The 20,844-nt window shown below is 46.7% G+C and overlaps 1 protein-coding gene across 1 annotated transcript; it reads right to left on the bottom strand.

The window, feature by feature from the left end:
- Nucleotides 1-359: 359 nt before the first annotated feature.
- Nucleotides 360-8,758, bottom strand: Pfdn4 (prefoldin subunit 4). Its single transcript, XM_090352881.1, has 4 exons — nt 8,527-8,758; nt 3,334-3,441; nt 2,412-2,552; nt 360-734 (listed from the first exon to the last, which is right to left on the bottom strand). The coding sequence occupies exons 1-4, from the start codon at nt 8,548-8,550 to the stop codon at nt 603-605; spliced, it is 405 nt and encodes a 134-aa protein (XP_090209007.1). The 5' UTR covers nt 8,551-8,758; the 3' UTR covers nt 360-602.
- Nucleotides 8,759-20,844: the final 12,086 nt, after the last annotated feature.

Raw genomic sequence — 20,844 nt, 5'->3', positions numbered from 1 at the left:
GTTTTCTTTAAGCTTAAAACTTAGAGCACATTTCTTTCTATAGGTATGTCCCTCAGTTTCTAGAATGGTCCCTCATTGTTCAGCTGTTTCGACGAAGATCTCAGCATGGCTGAGGATTGCCCAGTCTTTCACAGACACCTGTAAAAGATACATTTCTACTGTGTGTATTACATACACTTAAGCATGTACACGCACAAACTTTAGTCACAGATTTTTGTGGGGCCCTCCCCATCCTTAGATAGAAACTGCAATCAGATAAATCGGCAACCAGACACAGTGCTAACTTCTTGTAAAAGAGAATTCCAATGACTGTTCTAAATGATAATATAGAAACATGGAGGATTGCTGAACCAATTTTAATAACATGACATAAGCCCCTAAAGTTGATATAATCATTATGTAAAATACATAGATGAATACTGTCTTCTTTTAAAAGTATAAAATAAATAAGCAAGACATGTGAAAATAGGCAAGTTTCCATTACATAAAAGAAAATTTTACAAAAACAAAGTTTTCCTTTCCATATCATGTGAAGAAGGAAAATTATCATTTAAAACAATATTCAAGTTTATTAAACAAATTTAAAAAGTATTATAAAAGGTTTAACTTTCATCGGCTTCCAGGTTTATGTTGCTGCCGAATTTCGCGTATAACTGAACTTTCAAATCTGCTAACACTCGCTGCATGGCGGCCACTCTGGACTCTAGGGCATCGATTTCCTCTTGCAAGTTTTTCTGTGGGAAAAAAAGTTCATATTAATCCTATTCAACTGGATGATTTCTGAGCATCTCTGAAATATTTGGACAGAACTGTAGGTCAAAGCCCTTTTAATTTAGGTCCATATTTGCTAATTGTGTAGTAAGTCTCGATTGTTTTTTTCTCAGTTTTGCTCATCTTAAAATCCGTAATAGCTAAAGAAATTAATTACTGGATTATCCTCTGAAGAACAAACTGTACCTAAAGATGTCTGTACAGCCCTAGGGGCCTGCCAGGGTTACAACACAGACTGTCCTAACGTCCCACAAAAACCACAGAAGAAGAATGAGAAAATGGACAGAATCAACAAGACCACAAAGAAGGGGTCAATGCCTAGAACTCCCCGAGGGGAATGGATGGCCATGTTTCTCTTTTTAGCTCTTTCTACTTGACATTACTATAGTAAAATAAGTCCTTACTAAAACTTAAAAAACAATAAAGGTCCAGGGCTGACTTGATCATCATACAGAAAACAGAGAGGGAAAGGGAGAAGAAGAGACTGAAAGAGAAAGGAGGACACAGGAAAGAAAGGGCGAGAAAGGAAGGACAGAGGAACGTGGCGCAACTTTCCATCCTCTCCAGGCCTCTGCAGCTGAACTTTGAGAGCAGAACTTTGAGAACAGGACGGAGCGGGCGTCCGTTAGAACTAAGACAGAACGCATGTCCCGTGCTGCATTTCTCCTGTATGGACAGCATGTGAACGGAGCCTAGTTTCACACAACCCACCATGCGTCTCGAGCATCACCACAGTCCTCGCTCTGACCCAGGAACTACACTTCTCCAGTCATTGTTTCAAAACCACTAATTGTGAATGAAGATTGATGCACACTGAAACATTACTAAGGCCTCAGATCAGAAATGAATGCATGCTCCTAAGAATACAGTAAGCCACACAAATATCCATCAACATGGTTTATTAAATATGGTATTTAATAAACATGGTTTCTCAAACTGTAATGCTGACCCTAAGCAGGGACTGGATGTATATCTGCTGTTTAAGAGACACTAAGCAGAGGAGAAAATACTCCTCCTACCAGATCCAAGTGTGAACACAGCTCCAGAGAAACCGCAGCAATGGTCACTACAGAGTTAGCGCTAGACAGGTCTTGTAACATGCTATGTGTTCTAAACACTTTTAACTTACAAAGACTGGCTTTGTGATACAGTAAGTTCTATAACCTCTCTAGGCTCTATGGCTCATTCTAAATAGGGATAATTCCAGTTCATGGTTCCAATTAAGTAAAAACATGCTGGCCAAGCATTCACATGTTCAGTGTTAGCGAGTGTCCAGTATCTCCCTCTTTAATGAGCAACATGTTCTTTATAATGATATAAATCCTAATTTAATCATTAGACTTCAGGCCAGATGCCAGTGGCTCACATCTTTAACCTTAGCTACTCAGGAGTCTGGAACCTAAGGACTAACATTTGAAGCCAGCCTGGGCAGAAAAGGCTAAGCGACACTCATCTCCAATTAACTAGCAAAAGGCTGGAAGCAGAGCTGCAGCTAAAGGAATAGAGTGCTAGCCTTGAGTGGGGGGAAAAAACAAACAAACAAACAAGCAAGGGCAGAAGGCCCTGAGCTCAAGCCTTGATACTGGCACCAAAATAAACAAAAATCAGATTTCATCACCCAAACAAACACTCCCACATACCTTTGCATCTTCTAACATCTCCTGGGTTTCCTCCTGGGAATGGCTAATGAAAACATCTCCAATTTGATAGGGTATCATTACGCAGTCGTCGTCCGCAAGCATAATGTCATCACATGCATCTTCTAGGTTTTGAAGCTGTTTCTACAAGTACAAACACAACAGTCATCGCCTTGCTTCAAAGCTTCCTCACAGAATAATCTGGGGACCCCAACTCCTTTCACAAAGGTGCATGAAACAAAGTCTTTCTACTCAGAACCTTCATTTACACTTACGCACTAACCCACTGTTCTCTGGGTATTTTCAGATTGCTACAACCAACCTGCTATGAAGGACAGTAGGTGTCAACATCTCTCCTATTTTAGACGTCTGACTTTCCATAGAAACAAAACCAAAACAAAGAAGAGAAACCCACCGCCCTAAGCCTCCATTGCTGAGCGCAGGGAAGCAAACACCACCAGTGTCACCAACTCCACGTCAGAAGAGCTGCACGAGGAGAGGCTGGCACAGGCCTTAGAGCCACCGGGCACCGTGACAGCAGGAGGAGCTTGGGACTCCAGGTCTGCAGGGCAGCTTCCCACTTGAACTCCAGCATCTGCTGTTTCCAGAGCCAAGCTCCCTCAGACACCTGGACGCCAGGGCCCGACCAGCTCCTGACTGTCCCGTGCCTCTTTGAAAACCACTTTATGAGGGAGTGAGGTGATGCACACCCATCCTAGCAACTGAGACGTGGATGCTAGCCTGGGCTGCTTAGCGATGTCCCAGCTCCAAAAGCAGACAAAGCACTTTCCATTTGAACTAAGTGCATTGAATCACCACCGCCAAGAGCCCACAGGCGGACACTGTGTGGATGCTGCAAACAGACTGTTTTAAAAAGCTATCGTATGGAGAAGTTTTGAAGAAACAGGATAAATATATTCCATACCTTTTTTACTTCTATTTCTTCCTTTAGCTCTGTGATTCTACTTGTATTCCGTGCAAATTTGTTTATCTTTTGTTGATCTTCAAAAGTGACATTGACATCTTCTGCAGCCTGGAAAAAAAAAATTGAATTTTTTGTAGACCTTTGGTGAAGTCGTAATAGCTGTTTCTACTGTTCCAAAATGAAACAGGTGATTTGTCCTAATACAGTCAAGTATTAAAGCTACAGAACATCACAGATGCCTTCCTTTTTGCTGCAAAAGCTCAAGTCTTGTTCCTAAATCCAGAATCTATTCTTAAACTACAAAAACATGTGAAACTATAAACAGTTAATAAATCCAAAAGCAATAAAGTTAGTCAATTTTTGGCCAAGAGCAGGAACTTGCAAGTTGAAACCTTTTTTTCAAGAAAGCTAGCTAGGCATCAGTAGCTCATGCCTGTTACCCTAACTACTGAGGAGACTGATATCTGAAAATCACAGTTCTAAGACACTCAAAGCAGGAAAGCCCGTGAGACTTCTATCTCCAATGAGCCGACAAAAAGCTGGAAGTGGAGCTGTGGCTCAAGTGGCACAGTGCCAGCCTTGAAAAAAAACTAAGTAAGGGACAGTTCCGGGGCCCTGAGCTCAAATTCCAATACTGGTGCACATGTAGGCGCGCACACACGCGCGCACACGCACACACACACGCACACACACACACACACACACACACACTCACACACACAAATGTTGCATTATCAAACAATGCTGCTAAACAATTCCTAACAGATTTTTTTCTCTACACTGTGAAAACTTGTAGAAGCTGTTGACAGAAATGATCATTTCTGTGTTTCTGTGGTTTTTAATCAAACTGGTAATGTATGTCTATGGCTATGTATGTCAGGGGCTACACTCCATTCATAGGAAAGCCTGTTCTTACTGGAATAGAGAGCTTGTTTCCATGTCTTCACTAGAAAGAATTCACTACAAGATGATCAGATTTAATGCTTACTATTATACATTAACAGCTAGGTGATTTGCAAATAAAAGCTAAGAGTGTTCAGATGATAAAAATGTGTAAAATGATTTTTTTTAAATAGCTGACACTAATGCAGTACTATGTGCCATAAGCTATTAAAGTGCCTCTCCTCTGCTAGCCTTCTGGCTAGTCTTAGCATGGGAGCTCAACAACACTGTTACAGATGGAAAACCATCCCCAAGAGGTTAAATAACCTGCCTTGGTGACACCCAGTAGGTGAGGAAGATGGTTTCAATCCAAACAGTCCAGCCCCAGCTAGTTCACAGATAGGTCCATAAACTCCTGGCAATTCAATGCAGCAGTACGCACACAGTGTGCATGTGTATGTGTGCATGTGCGTGTGCCTGGGCTTCACATTTAAGTTCTTCACTATCATCAGATGCTTGGAGGACATTCATATTTAGAAAATTAAATACCTGAGTCTCCTTAGGCAGTTCTCATTTGTAAAACAAGAACAAGTACCCTTAACCATACTTTGAAGGATTTAAGATGTGGTATATAAAGATACCACATCAGTCCTTTGACACGAGTTAAGACGATCTGCATCTGTATCTACTACTTATTGGCTCTCCTGGCAATAATAGAAATGGTCTCAAGCTGTTGCCTGAGTAACACACAAAGGTCAGTAGCACTCGCAGCCTTCCCTTTACCAAGCTCTCATCCCAACTCCCAAATGCACTGGCCTGCATCAGACCCAAAGCACGTCCTGAAGACAGTGTGTGTGCTGGGCTGTGCAGAGCACAATAAAAAACAGAATGCCATTGGGTTCCTGCTGCCTGTGTGAGAGCCATCCATTCCCAAAGGGGCTGAGGCTGAGAGGACCTCAGGTCAGTCAGGCAAGGCCTTTCCCAAAACCTTCCAGTCATATGAGCTGCAAGACAAGGAGCGAGACCTTCCTCACGCATCATCCTCGTGATCTCTACCACGTAAAACCAGGCTCAAGAACGTTTTCGGGGGTTATTGCCTGTCATGGGGCTTGAACTCTGGGCCTGGGCACCTGAGCTCTTCAGCTCAAGACTACTGCTCTACCATTTTGAGCCACAGTGCCACTTCCAATTTCCTGGCGGTTAACCAGAGATAAAGACTGAATAGCAATCCTCAGCTCCAGCCTCCTGAGTAGCTAGGATTATAGGCGTGAGCCACCAGCACCCAGCTCAACAATGTTTTTGCCTGAAATCAAGGGAAAAAAGCTTAGTAATCAGAAAGTCTCTAACATCCAAGGTTCAAACCACTGTGTATCATTCACCCAAGAGGATGACATTCATCTATCTCTCTGTGCGTGTTTTCACATGTACGAACCTCCGGCGAACACAACCACTGGTTTTCAGGGAACTGAGGGCTAGACCTGACAAGAGACCAATTAGGGGCAGAGGAATCACACTTGCATGAATCAAGATGGATTGTGAAGAATTTTTCTTGAGCTGACTGGCTGCTCTGGTGGAGCAAACCCCACTCCAGAACAAATTAGGGTGGATGGCCACCCTGCAGCAGATGGGGACAGACCAGGTGTACCAAGTGACACTGCAGAGGAGTGTAAAGGAAGTACACCTCATATGGCCTTAAACATCCACTCTCACCCATGACCTCACCCAGCTGAGGCACCAGGAGTCACAAAGCCTCAGCTACCATTGCCCTGCCTCCGTTTCCTCATCTACTGAACAAAAAAATCTCTCCAAATGACTAAACAGATCAACATTTTAAAAATAATAAATAAAACACATGCACATAAAGAAGATCTGAGCCTGGCACACAGTAAAACTTCAATTTAAAGCCAGAAGCAGTGGCTCATGCCTGTAATCCTAGCTACTCGGGAGGCTGAGATCTGAGGATCACAGTCCAAAGCCAACCCCAGCAATACAAAGCCAAAAGACTCTTATTTCCAATTAATCACTAGAAAAGGGGAAGTGGGGCTGTGACTCAAGGGTAGGGCAGTAACCTTGAACTGAAGAGCTCAGGGGCAGCACCCAGGGCAGAGTTCAAGCCCCATGACACCCCCCCCCAAAAAAAAACTTCAATTTAACCAGCTTTACTTTCTTTCCATCCGTAACTCATGGGATATATATCCCAAGTAAAAGTTCAGTTTGTTTTTGTGGCCCAACTGTGGTGAGATACCACCCCATGCACATAAAGATAGATAGATAGATAGATAGATAGATAGATAGATAGATAGATAGATAGATAGATAGATAGATAGATAGATAGACAGACCACCCCAGGCACATGAAGATAGATAGATAGATAGATAGATAGATAGATAGATAGATAGACAGACAGACAGACAGACAGACAGACAGACCGACCGACCGACCGACCGACCGACCGACCACCCCGACCAACCGACCGACCACCCCAGGCACATGAAGATAGATAGATAGATAGATAGATAGATAGATAGATAGATAGATAGATAGGATAGATAGATAGATGGGTGGGTGGATACATGCATGCATACATACATAGATGGGTAGATACATAGATAGATGGATGGATACATAGATGGATGGATGAATGGATGGATGGATGGATGGATGGATGGATGGATGGATGGATGGATAGAAAGACCACCCCATGCACATGAAGATAGATAGACAGATAGATAGACAGATAGATAGATAGATAGATAGATAGATAGATAGATAGATAGATAGATAGATAGATAGATAGATACGTGGGTGGGTGGGTAGACAGATGGGTGGGTGGGTAGATAGATAGATACATAAATAAATGGATAGATACATGGATGGATGGATGGATGGATAGACGGACAGACCACCCCATGCACATAAAGATAGACAGACAGACAGACAGACACAGATAGATGATAGATAGACCACCCCATGCACATAAAGATAGATAGATAGATAGATAGATAGATAGATAGATAGATAGATAGATAGATGGGTAGACAGATGGGTGGGTGGTAGATAGATACATAGATAAATGGATGGATGGATGGATAGACAGACAGACCACCCCATGCACATAAAGATAGATAGATAGATAGATAGATAGATAGATAGATAGATAGATAGATAGATAGATAGATAGATAGATAGACCGACCACCCCAGGCACATAAAGGTAGGTAGGTAGGTAGGTAGGTAGGTAGGTAGGTAGGTAGGTAGATGGATGGGTGGGTGGGTGGATGGGTGGGTGGGTGGGTGCGTGCGTGCATGCATACATACATACATAGATGGATAGATACATAGATAGATGGATGGATAGATAGATGGATGGATGGATGGCTAGAAAGACCACCCCATGCACATATAGATATAGATAGATAGATAGATAGATAGATAGATAGATAGATAGATAGATAGATAGATAGACAGACAGACAGACAGACAGGTAGACAGATAGATGGGTGGGTAGATAGATAGATGGGTGGGTAAATGGGTGGGTGGGTGGGTAGATACATACATACATACATACATACATACATACATACATACATACACACACACACACACACATACATGGATGGACAGACCACCCCATGCACATAAAGATAGATAGATAGATAGATAGATAGATAGATAGATAGATAGACAGACAGACAGACAGACAGACAGACAGACAGACAGACAGATCTGAGTCCACCGTCTTTCATGGAATTATATATAATATACTGTCTATATCTGACAACGGAGACCATAACGGGGAGCAGAATCTCGCCGTCTCCTCTCCCAGCGGTCTGACCGCAGGTGAAGACGATACACCTCACACATGACATGAATGTACACACATCCACAGGATGTGCAGACGCATGCGTGTGGACACAGACGCGCGTGGGGTCAGGGCCGGGGTCCCCGAGGGCGGGCGGGCGCGGCCCGGGGCGCGTGGGGATCCGAACCCTCGACGCCGAGGCCGGGGCCGCGCCGGGGCCCCGGGAGGAGAGGGCGGGAGCGGCCCGGAGCCCCGGGGGTCCCCAGGCCTGCGCCCCCCGCCGGCTGCCCGGACCCCCGGACCCCCGGCCCCCGGCCGCCGCGCCCCGGCCCCAGGTGCCCCCGATCCCCGGCCCCGGCCTCCCGCGCCCCGGCTCCCCGGACGCCGCGCTCCCGATCCCCGGCTCTCCGGCCCCGGCCCCCGATCCCCGGCCCCCGGCCGTCCGCGCCCGGGCGCCCCCGATCCCCGGCGCCCCCGAGCCCCGGCCGCCGCGCCCCGCGCCGCGCTCACCGCCTTCTTCATGGTGGCCGCCATCTTAGGACTGGACCACGGGCGGGGCGGGGAGCGCGCGGCGGCGCGGTTTTCCAGGCGGCCGCCCGCGGCCCCTCTCGGCCCGGAGCCCCCGCGGAACGCAGCCCCGTTGGCCCGCCGCGGCCCGCCGGGGCGCTGGCCGGTGACCCCGCTCGGGCCGGGGCTCGCGAGGGAGACGCGACCCCGGGAGGACTTGGTACGCGCCGGTTAAAGGGGCAGGCCGCTCCGTGTGGGCCGACAAAAAACAACACAGGGGGCGGGGCGAGCGGGCGGGGCGGAGCCTCGGGCCGCGCGGGGAACGCGGCGCCGGGGGAGCGGGCGGGGGAGCGGGCGGGGGAGCGGGCGGGGGAGCGGGCGGGGGAGCGGGCGGGGGAGCGGGCGGGGGAGCGGGCGGGGGAGCGGGCGGGGGAGCGGAGCTCGGGGAAAGCTCGCCGCGGCTGCCGGCGCGCCGGCCCCGGGCCGGAGAATCCCGCCTGCACGTCCAGCGTCCGCGACTGGGCGGGGGCCGCGCGCCGGTCCCCCCGGGTTCTTGGGTCACAGAGCCGTCCTCGGTCCAGACGACCCCAGCTAGTAAACCGAGGCCCAGGGGTCAGCTTCAGTTCCTCTGCTTCCACACCCGGGGCCGCCGGGGCTGTGAGCCGGGCCTGGTCCCCGGGCTGAGCCGGGCCTGGTCCCCGGGCTGAGCCGGGCCTGGTCCCCGGGGCCGCCGGGGCTGAGCCGGGCCTGGTCCCCGGGACCACCCGGCGCTGCAGACTTCCATGCCGCCCGTGCGGAGCGGGCCTTCCATTTGCACCCCTGCTTTCAATCTATTCAAGGTGGATTCCTTTGCCAATACGCTCCCCTGTGACCTTGATTCTGGTGTCTGAATGCCTCTCTTGCAAGTAAATGGGAGGGAAATGGCGCTGCTGGCTCTCCCGGTAACACTGCTGGACCTGAGGACACGGTAGGGGAGAAAGAGGCCTGGGCTGTGGAGTCGCCAGGCCAGATCCCTCGGGCAGTCTGGGCCAGCTCCCCAGGGCACCCAACGCCGAGCGGTGCCCTCAACGTGGAGAGAAGGTTCTGGCAGACCTGGAGATGAGCAGGTTTCCCCACCATGCCAGGTCATCTGGAAGCCCACCTTCCAGGCGCTAGAGATTCTGCAGTTTCCTGCCTTCCCGGCCCTCCCAGACTTCTAAGGAAATCTGTCTCTCAGCAGAGCAGCCAGGATTGCAAGTGCACTTGGCCAGGGGACTTCATGTGTTGCATAAAATGCTGATCGGGAGCATTTTCAGCCTTTGCTTCTGGCTTTTAGGCCAAGAGCTGTCTCTAAGCTAGGCTTTCTGGGACCTTGGCGTCATATTTTTCCTCTAAATGAACTGACATTGGAAAAGTGGGCAAAGGATTGCAATGAACCACACACACCCTTTTACCTTGCCTGTGCTTGTAACACTGTCAGGGTCCATGATCAAAGGAAGGAGCCTGACACAAAAGCGGAAGTTAAAGTTTTATTCCGTGCCTAGCATCGAGAATCATACTGACCAAAGCCTCTAAGATGTGAGTGAGAGAGACCCTGCCTAATCTTACAGGTTACCTTTGTAGACCCCAGCCATGTGGCTGGGCTGGCCATACACAGGTGGCCAATGGAATTCAGCATGGTTGATGGATGGCTGGGGCAACCACTGACACCTCTGCTGTTTGAACTGACCTATCATCTCGGTGAGCTTTTGGCACACTGCTCTGATGACAAGGGAAGGGGAGGGAATTCCCTGGCAGGCCAAGGTGGGTGGGGTGGAGAGGAATTCTGGTAACTCCACCTGGTTTAACTGCTCTTGTAATCTGACTGTTATCAGGGATTCTGCAGCCCTCGCCTTAGGTCAAGTCCTCCTTTGTCATAAAGATGGGAAATGCCTGTAGGGAATGGATTTTGGGGAAGTCAAGAAAGGGGTCCCTTCAACACCAAGAGTCCTGGCAACACAAAGTTTGCATTTCTTCAGGACGGCCCCTGTGGGTACACAATGAGCAAGGCCCATTCAGTGCCCACTCTGTGACATGTTCTTTCCAGGTCTTCACTCCAAACACAGGAAGGCTCCTGTGGAGCTAATTATTGCTTTTTTTTTTTTTTTTGCCAGTCCTGGGCTTGAGCTCAGGGCCTGAGCACTGTCCTTGGACTTTCTCAAGGCTAGAGCTCTACCACTTGAGCCTCAGCACCACTTCCGGCTTTTTTCTATATATGTGGTACTGAGGAATCGAACCCGGGTCTTCATGCATGCTAGGCAAGCACTTTAACCACTAGGCCAAACTCCCGGCCCCCTAATTATTGCTTTGAGATGACCTAGATCAGACTGGGACACGCCTGGACCATTTGGTAGCTTACATGTCAGTTCAATTCCATTCTGTGTTTTCCTCTCCATCTGCCAGTCGGCCTACTTTCCATGTAGACTTCATGAGGTTGTCTCTGGGCATTTACATTATCCACGAGATGGTTTTCTATGTCTTTATTGAAGTGACCAGTAACATTTACAGCAATAACTCTCTGACATTCGTCACCACTTACTAATGTATTTTGGTTCTGGTCTGCCTCCTATCGTTACAGTGCATGTTGCATGAGGATAGAGGCCTTTGTCTATATTTTCCAATGTAGTATCCATCACCATGTGCTTACCTGCCAGGCTCTCCCAACACCTGCCTGGAAGGGAAGGGAGCTGTGTACATCCATTCACTGGAAATCTGTACCGCTGCTAGATGCAATAGCAAAAGGGAGGTTAAACCAGCGTTGGTGCTTAGCATCTTGGTGCACATGCTATTAAAAACTTACCACCACAAGACACAGCACCCAGGAACCAGTCTCTCAGGATGAAAGGCTGTAATGGTCAACCAAGACTGCAGGTGACTGGACCAGGAGAGCAGATGGCAGGCCGTGGGGACACCGCACCAAGAGCTATATCCCCTGTCCCCATGCAGCATGCTTTCTAGCAGTAAGAGAAGGACACGGCCAAATGAAGAGTTACCCCGTATGCCAGAAAGTCTTACTACTCTACATGCCTCTGGTCACTCCTACAAGAACACGGAAAGTTAATTATCTAGACTATGGCACTACCCACAAGTTGGGACAGTGTAAACTGACAAAATGGAGAGGAATCCTTACTTGAACTGACATGCAAGCTACACAGTAGTCCGGGCATGCCCCAGCTTAATCCATAGCCTGTCACAAAGCAGAATGAGTTCATTGTGTCATTTCACATCAGTTCATGTCTCCCATACCTTCAGCATCCCTCTGGCTGCTGGTGCTCAGACCCCAGCGGAAGTCTTGATGAGAGTTCCTTCCTTCCACGAAAGTGACAGGAAGTGAGGAGTGTGGGCCAGCGCGTGGTAATTTGGCTCTGTGCCTGCAGGGGGCACACCAGGCTCACGGCAAAGCGGCCTGCTGGCACCATCCCAGGCATCATTTTTCCAGACTTTTTTGGAAACCCTGTTACCCTATTGGAAATGTACAGCTGCAAATGTCCATTTGCATTGGGCTCGAACATTTTGTAAACATTTTTCTCCCCAAGACTGTGTTTGAAATTCTTCCTTGGTTTCCCCTTGCCCATAGAGGATGACTCAAACTCCTTGCCAGCTTCTCGGTCTGTGATCCTGCTTTACACCTTCGTTCTCCTCCTCCCTCGCTATGTTTCTTCAGTCTGGATCTCCACTCCATTAAGTGTCACATGGCCTGTCCTCAGGGCCTTGGTACTTGCTTTCCTGCTGTCTATGTCTGTCCTTTCCCTGTCTTCTATCTTCTCCCACAGAAAGGCACACTGTTCCTCATATTCCATGACGTGGCCAGGCACCATCTTGGCTAGAGAGGACACACTCTCCCCAGGCACCTTGAGGGGCAAGATCAACCTAGCTTCCAGAACCAAGGGAAGTAAACACCTGCTGTTTATAAACTGCCTGGTCTGGAGTGCTTTTCTTATCACGGCACAGACGAAGGAAGTAACTTCATGACCTTCCCGTGGCCTCGAGTAGGGAGATCCACGGCAAACAGCCCGCTCTGCTCTCTGCAGACCCATGGCATGGCACCAACCAGGGCGTGGGTGCTCAGCAAACGTTTAAAAAGCAGTAAATAATCACGTGGAAGCCTGTGCACTGAAGGGTTGAGCTGCATAAGACAGCAGATGATGAGTTCATTCCATTGCCATGTACAGGAGTTTGCATTTCCATGCACATTTTTCCTGCTAAATCTAGTACTATCCGCCTCCCACCAATTAGGATGCTGGGACCGGTTACCTGAGCAACCTTCCTTTGCTCACCAGGTGGCGCTGTGGCTCCAGAATCATTTGTGTGTGCGTGTGTGTCACAAAGCTGTTAAGTAGTGTGGAAACCAAGGTGACACAAAACCAAAGACAATATTCCAAGGACACCACTGTCTGGACCAAAATGCAATCATCTCTTTCCAATTCCAATTCTGTTTTGTTTTGGACAAAAGGTACTTATATTATTGCTTGGAGGTTCTCTCTTTTTTTTTTTTTTAAGACCTCCTGTGTATATAGTTTTTAGACCTTTATAAAAGTAAGGCTATTACTGAGCTTGGAACCTGATTCAGCAAGAAGAGAGCTTCACTACCAAGCTCAAGACCCTGTACTAGAGTCCCAGCACCACAACAAGAAAAAGGAAAGCCACCACTATTATCCACTTGTCTCTGAGCCTGACCTCCTTTTCACCTAGACATTGCTCATAGAAAGATCTGATTTGGCCAGGAGCCAGTGGCTCATGCCTGTCATCCTAGCTACTCAGGAGGCTGAGATCTGAGGATCTCAGTTCAAAGCCAGCCCAAGCACTAAAGTCCAAGAGACTCTTAACTCTAATTAATGACCAGAAAACCAGAGGTGGCACTGTGGCTCAACGTGGTAGAGTGGTAGCATTGAGCTGAAGAGCACAGGACAGCACCTAGGCTCAGAGTTCAAGCCTCACCACCAACCTCCTTCCACCTCCAAAATAAAAAAGAAAAGAAAAGATCTGATTTGCCGTGAGTGGGCATCTTAAATTGTGTGACCACTTACAGCCCCTGAATGTTCCTATCTTAGGAGAAAACTCAGGTCATGAACTTATCTCTCCATGCTGGGAGTCAGGAACCAACTACCCTGCATCCTTTAACACTGGCTACAAGTTCAGATCAAGTCAATCAGAGTTATCAACACAGGACAAGCCCATTATTCAACCAATCAGAATCATCAACACATTACAAACCCAGAGCGAGCCAATCAGAGTCACCAACACGGTACAAACCCACATCAAGTCAATCTGATTCCCAAATGAAAGACTTTGTTTTAGCTAAAAGAACAATGGTTGTCAGGAGCAGGTGCCATGTTTGAGGGGAATTGTTACCTGGAGGCCAGCACAGCTGAACTGACAGACCTGTAGTTCTCAGGCCCAGAGTTGCTGTGATTTTTGCAGCTACCAATCGGGCATGATGTTTTAATGAACTAAATTTTGTCTCTATTTAAAAGAATGTCATAAAGTCCATTTTAGGCAATAGTAAATTTCCAGTCTATAATTAACAGTAACAACATGCACAGTTATGAATATACATGCATCATTATTTAAAATTGTTCTTATACTGTTATAATAACAGAGTGAAATTTAATTTCCAAGTAAAGATATCCACCTCGGTGACACCAGTGACCAGCACCACAAGGCGGGCCTCTAATACTGGACTCTAATTGTTGGACTGATGAAGAGTCGCATTGGGTTTGGCAGGGGACAGCCAGAGCTCATGTACTCGTGTCTCTCATACTAGTACTCACCCTAGTACCTTGCACCAGGACTTCAGACAGTGCCTATGGCAGAGCTGCGTCAGACCAGCTCTGCCGAGTGAATGAAAGACCTCTTCATTCATAGCAAAACCCACAGAAACCACACAATCACATAAGAGAAAAATCATACAGGAAATTAGCAACTGGATCTTTGATTTAATACAGGTCATAAATCCCAGGTAAAACTAACCAATAAAAAAGGCACACACAAAACCTTATGAAAGAAAAGACAGCAGAGGTGATTACAATTTGTAAACTTTCAGAAGATTTTTTTTTTGCCAGTCCTGGGCTTTGAGCTCAGGGCCTGAGCACTGTTCTTGGACTTTCTCAAGGCTAGAGCTCTACCACTTGAGCCACAGCACCACTTCTGGCTTTTTTCTATGTGTGTTGTACCGAGGAATCGAACCGGGTCTTTGTGCATGCTAGGCAAGCACTCTACCAGTAGGCCAAACTCCCGGCCCCTTTTTTAAAGGAATAACATAAGCAATTATATGTTGAAGATTCAATAGTTTGAAAAAATTGAGCATGTTTCTTGACAATCTTAGGCTAAAAACTACTAGAACTGCTAGCTGCTGTGATGGCTGTGGTTTTAATGACCTAAGTGTTGGCAGGAAGTCCAAATGTGAGGGAATAAAACTCTCACTGGCCTGGGTCAGAACATGAAGTGTCCCACCACTTGAAATGCAATTTAGAGAAGTTTCTAGAACAGTCAAAACCCATGCCACCAGGTGCAGCTTTCCTTGGTATTTTCCCAAGAGTAGCATAGCAGAAACAGGGATTGTGGAGCAGAGAGTGCCGGTTACAGAAAAGACTTACTCTTTTACCAGAGTGTATGTCTCTTGGCCCCTACCTGTTCTGGGTGTTCTGTTTAGGGAAGGAGGAAGAGGAGGGGGAGGAGGAGGAGGGGGGGGAGGGGGAGGAGGAGGGGGAGGAGGAGGGGGGGAGGAGGAGGGGGGGGAGGAGGAGGAGGGGGAGGGGGAGGAGGAGGAGAAGAGGAAGAAGAAGAAGAAGAAGAAGAAGAAGAAGAAGAAGAAGAAGAAGAAGAAGAAGAGGAAGAGGAAGAGGAAGAGGAAGAGGAAGAGGAAGAAGAGGAAGGAGAGGAAGGAGAGGAAGGAGGAGAAGAAGAAGAAGAAGAAGAAGAAGAAGAAGAAGAAGAAGAAGAAGAAGAAGAAGAGGAGGAGGAGGAGGAGGAGGAAGAGGAGGAGGAGGAGGAGGAGGAGGAGGAGGAGGAGGAGGAGGAGGAGGAGGAGGAGGCAGCAGCCTCAAAGGTATCAGGTTGCCCTGGAATTCCCGTCATCACTTCTGTGTCCTCAGCTTCATTTGTCCTTCAGCTCAGCTGGAGAGGGGGTAGGATGAGTTATGGTCTCAGGTGCTTGCCTTATTATGGGAGACCAGTCACTTCATTTCCAGGTACATCAAGGCACATCCCCGAGGTGAGCATTTACGAATGATCCAAGCTGGCTGCAGGCAAAACCCGAGAAAGACCCATCACCCAGATTCTGTATTATTTTAAATGATGCTCTGATGATTTCTCAGGGATAAGAAAGGAGGCTGGCCCCGCATAGGGGCTCTAGGTAATTGTTTATGCGAGGTTTAGTGGGTCTTACAGGGGACCACATGTCACAGATACTTTCTGGAGGTAGACATTATGGACTAGGAAATTGATGAAATTCGCTTGCTTTCCACACCTGCTTCCTGCCAACTTGATGCACACGCGAAAGGGTGAAAGCAAAGACAATTCGAATGACATTGGTTAGCTGAATTCTTATTTAAAAATCCAACCGTACTGAATCCTCCCTCCCACACCTATCCCACTGACTAAAATAACTCAGACGCAACAAAACGAACGAGCATGCCACTTAGTAGACATCCCACCATTGCAGATCATTAGATCTGATCATTACAGATGACAGACCCTTTGCAGCAGGTACTCAACAGAGGTGGGGTGAGATCAAGGGGTAGGGGGTAGACAAATGAAGAGGAGGAGAGGCAGAGAATACAGTCAAGAACCCAATGTGTATCCTACAAAACTAAGAAGAGTGAGAAGGGGTGGGCAGGAGAACAACGGGTGAGAATGTTTAATAGAGTGACATCGATCAAAATGCCTTGTCTTCATAAACTGCTTTGTACAGCTACTTAAAAGTAATGATAAAGAAGTCACATATGGAAAGAGAAAAGATGGTGTGTGTGATGCTCTGGTGGGCCTCCGTAGGCCTGCGGCTATCAGGATGGCAGCCTCTGCCTCTCTTCTTCCACATCTTGCTGCAGCTGACGGTTCCCATCATTCCTTGTTCAGCTCTGTGTCAGCAGTGCTGAGTAGGGCTCTCCGGGCACATAGTAGGTCCGCCATAACCACTTGTTGAGGGACTCTGCTCCCCAAGAAATGCATTGCAACTCCATGGAGTAAAAAATAATAATTAAAAAAAAAACTACTGGAGAGTTACATTAAATGCATTGCTCCAGAGCAATCTGAGTGTTCCTGTAAACAGAAAAGATCCTGACTTACTTTGTTCCAGTTGCAATCAGATTGGGCTCTGGGTAACTTCCTGCTCAGGGCCATAAACACCAGCATTCTCTAATGCCCAGGAATCTGAATGTGCCTCTACATCTCCCTGTCTGTGAAAAATCAGGTAATAAAATCTAGAGCGAGGAAATAATCGTCACATACCTTTTGCAACTATGAAAGGCTCTCCTAGAGTTTTCTTGTCTTGGCATTGCCTCCCATGTGCTCCTCCTCCTTCTCTTCCTCTTCCTCTTCCTCCTCCTCCCTCAGCATTGTCCGGGTGTGCTCCTACTCCTCCCCCCACAACACGATCATGAACAGACAACCAGATATTCTTATTCAATCCTAGAGTTTACTCTTCCTAACTGCAGAGCTGATTTCTGCCCCTGCTGTCAGGTGCCAACCACCTGTCAAGGCGTGTGCTTGCTTGATCCATCTTAAAGTCCTGGAAGAATAAAGAGAAGGTTAGCAATGCCCCATCCAGCCAGGTCAACAGCCACATGTGAGGGGCTGAAGCAGGCTTCTCATATGCAGGGGAGAACTAACCGTGGGTCCAAGTAATTGGCAATAATAACAGTGGCGGAATTTCCCAAAATTGATCCTGATGGAGTTATCCAAGTTGTATACTGCAAGAAGCATAGAATAGGGACTAACATGACCATGTCATTTTAAATATTAACCATGAAACATATATACAGAACCAGTAGAATGTTCATAACTCCCTAGACTGGAGAGGTTAACGCAACCAGTATGTATTAGATACATGAAAATGTCATAATGAAATCTTTTCTTTTATACAGTTAACATATACTGATTAAAAAATTCCATGGACCTTTTTATTAGCTGTCTTGACTCTGTATCAGAATTACATGTGCATTTTCCAAAACTATTTTTAATAATAATAATATTAATAGTTAACAATGTCACACAACCAATGTATTTTACACTATTATTTCATTTGATCAAGTCTCTGTTTTCATATGTAGATAGTTACTTTAAGATCTCTAGTTTCCTACACATTTTGCAAAACAATAGAATAAGGCACAATCTCTCTCTCTTTGTAGATAGATGGATAGATAGATGGTTTATAACTAGACACAGTTTCATCAGGAGCTGAGTTTCGCTGGAACAAGAGAATCAATTGAACAAGTCCAGCGAGGACAAGCAAAGCACGCCTCTCTTGTTACTTTTGCAGCATGATCTCTGGCAAGTGTTTACTGAGCCCCAGGCCTGGTTGTAGGCACCAGAAACCTAGCAAGACCAGCAGCCACCCTGCACCCTTCTTCATCTTGCACTGGGCACCATGCTGTTCCACGGACTGCCCTGCACCATGGAGCCAGCCTCTTGGAGCCAGGTAGCATGCCAGTTCCATTACTGCGTCTGGTATTCATTTTACTGCTATAGAAGAGATGTCATTACTGCTATCATTTTCTGTTGAGGATAAAATAGATGAATGCAGCTAAGTCTGCAAGAAAGCAGTGTCTTAGCATTGTGAAATGAAAAGTAATACCTGACATTGTGTTGTGTGGGAGGCAATCGTAAAGTGCCTGACACTTGCATAGCAATTCCTCAGCAAGTTACAACCAACCATAGTAGTAAAAGAATCCATTAACTTGCATGTACATATCACATTTACCTTCACCACACACACCACGGAGCAACTCTTTCAGTGATGACTGCTCAAGACTTCTCCCGAGAGAACTGCGCTTTGTAAGATTGTAGAAACCTTTTTCCACCCAGCATCAGTGGCTCACATCTGTAATCCTAAGTACGCAGGAAGCTGAGACATGAGAATCACAGTCCAAAGCCAGCCTGAGAAGGGAAGTTTGAGACCCTTACCTCCAATTAAGCACCAAAAAAGCTGGAAGAAGAGCTGTGACTCAAGTGGTAGAACACTAATCTTGATCACAAAGGCTCAGAGATAGACCAGAAAAAGAAACTTTTACCCATCTTTGCAATAACATTTTAACTTCCCACTATGACTAAACACTGCTCAGAAATCGTCAAGCAAACACGGAAGCCAAAATAATGTTTATGAAGACAATGGCGAGTTTCACTTGCACGTCAACTACTGCTTCCTGAGACGTAGGCATAGTTCTCATTCTGCAAATGAGGACACATGAGCTCAGCGAAGTTATCTAACTAACTTGCCAAAGACCACACAGCTAGCAAGTTTGTAGAGCCATGATTTTAACCCAAGCTCTTGAGACCCAAAGTATGATTTTTGCCCTAGAAGACTGCTTTCTCTGTGACACTCAGTTGAGGTCCCTCTGAATTTGCCAGTACCTTCCACAGAAAACAAAGGATGCATTGATTCTGAACGCTCGATTTCTTACTTGGGAATGAGGAAATAATCCATAATCAATCGCCTATTATTTGTTTATTGGGTGCTAGCCAACAAAAACATCACTGGGTCATATGACGAAGGAAAGGCCAAAACAAGGAGACGATGACGAAAACATTAAGGTTTGTCTCATTAGGAAGAGACCAGTAGGAGAACGGTGATCTTCATTGTTTTAGAGCCCAGGCCCTTTAGCTGTGAATGATATTGACATGGAGAGTCATGCCCAGATTTGTCAGCACTCAGTCATCTTCAGAACAGTTTGCTGGAAGAGCACTATTTTGTGAGGAAGCATCTGATGGGGGGAGGTGGGAAAGGAGAGTAGGAGATTGGTACCTTGGTACTATCTACTAAGTAGCTGAGTGGGAATTTGAACTCAGTGGGGTTTTTTTCTGGGTTTCCCTGGGTTTTACTCAAATAGACCACTTTCTGAGTCAAAATTACAATTAATTGGTAGGATTGTTTCTTGACATTGGGCTAGGGAAGCTTGATGTAAAACGTTTACCTTGGTACTTAGTTTAGCCAGAAGCCCTAGAAAAGCTTTTGTTTGTGCACACTACAAATAGGACAAACAGCTCTGTGATACATGCTAGAATGTAAGATATGTAGCATATTACATAGGCTGTGTAAATCTATAGGATGTGCTAACTAAAATATACTGTATAGTGAGTATATTTAAATAGATCTAACAAATCCCTTATAAATTGCGTATAGCTTATTATTTTTAATTAGCATAAACATTCCCTAACCTCTGAGGGACACATCTTTATTATTATTATGCTCTTTCAAGTTGTGTGACAGGGTTTCAGTTCAACACATCAGTTTATGATCTATGTCCCCTTAATCGGGTCCCCCAGCCCCCTTGGGACACGTCTGAAATGACAGCTCTCAAGCACAACGCAGAATGCAAAAGATTTGCCACAAATAAAACACATGTTCACAGGAGAATTCAGAGGACCAGACGGGTGGCAGAAAAGCAGGGAGAGAAACAAGAGGCCCCTCCCCGCATTTGACTGCTGGTAGTCTTATATTAGGTTATTATGTTTTTTAATAACCAGAAATCCTTAAATTTTCTTCCTCAGTTGCCCAATGGGTTCCACTCTTATCAGCCACAGTGTATGTGTGTGTGTGCGTGTGCGTGTGTGTGTTTAGGCTCAATTACCATGGCTATTGCAAGACTGGGGTGACACTTTGGGGAGCCCTGGTTTGAAGCAGTCAGCCTGTCCTTTGCTCTGGGTACAGTATATGGTGTAGAGAAGGAGGAAGTGGGAGGAAAGGGGCTTGGAGAAGACACTGCCCAGCAGAATTTTAAGCCAGCCATTGCCGCCTTGATCTCCAGGACACACAATCAGCAGCCGCCGCAGCATCTTCGTCATCATCTTTGGGTAACTGTACAAAAGCACTTCAATTCAGCAGGTCATCCTTCCATTCTCCTCCTCCCCTCCCCACCCCCACCCCTCCCCATAGCCTGCTTCCATCCTAGCACACAGCCGCCATTACCGCTTGACTATGGGAAGGGTGCGTGGAGATGCTTTGGGGACAATAATGAAGGCCCTTGAACAAGTCAAAGCGAGCCCACCAGAAAGGAAATTCTGCAAACTCAACGGACCCTTCTTGGCCATTTTAGTACCCGCGGGTTCAAGCCCCTCTTTTGACATATCTGAAGGCTACCTCCCCTC

This window comes from Megascapheus bottae, chromosome 18 (genome assembly GCF_031878675.1).
Source record: "Megascapheus bottae isolate mThoBot1 chromosome 18, mThoBot2.hap1, whole genome shotgun sequence".
In the NCBI taxonomy this organism is placed as follows: domain Eukaryota; kingdom Metazoa; phylum Chordata; class Mammalia; order Rodentia; family Geomyidae; genus Megascapheus; species Megascapheus bottae.
This window is presented reverse-complemented; position numbering and strand designations above follow the sequence as displayed.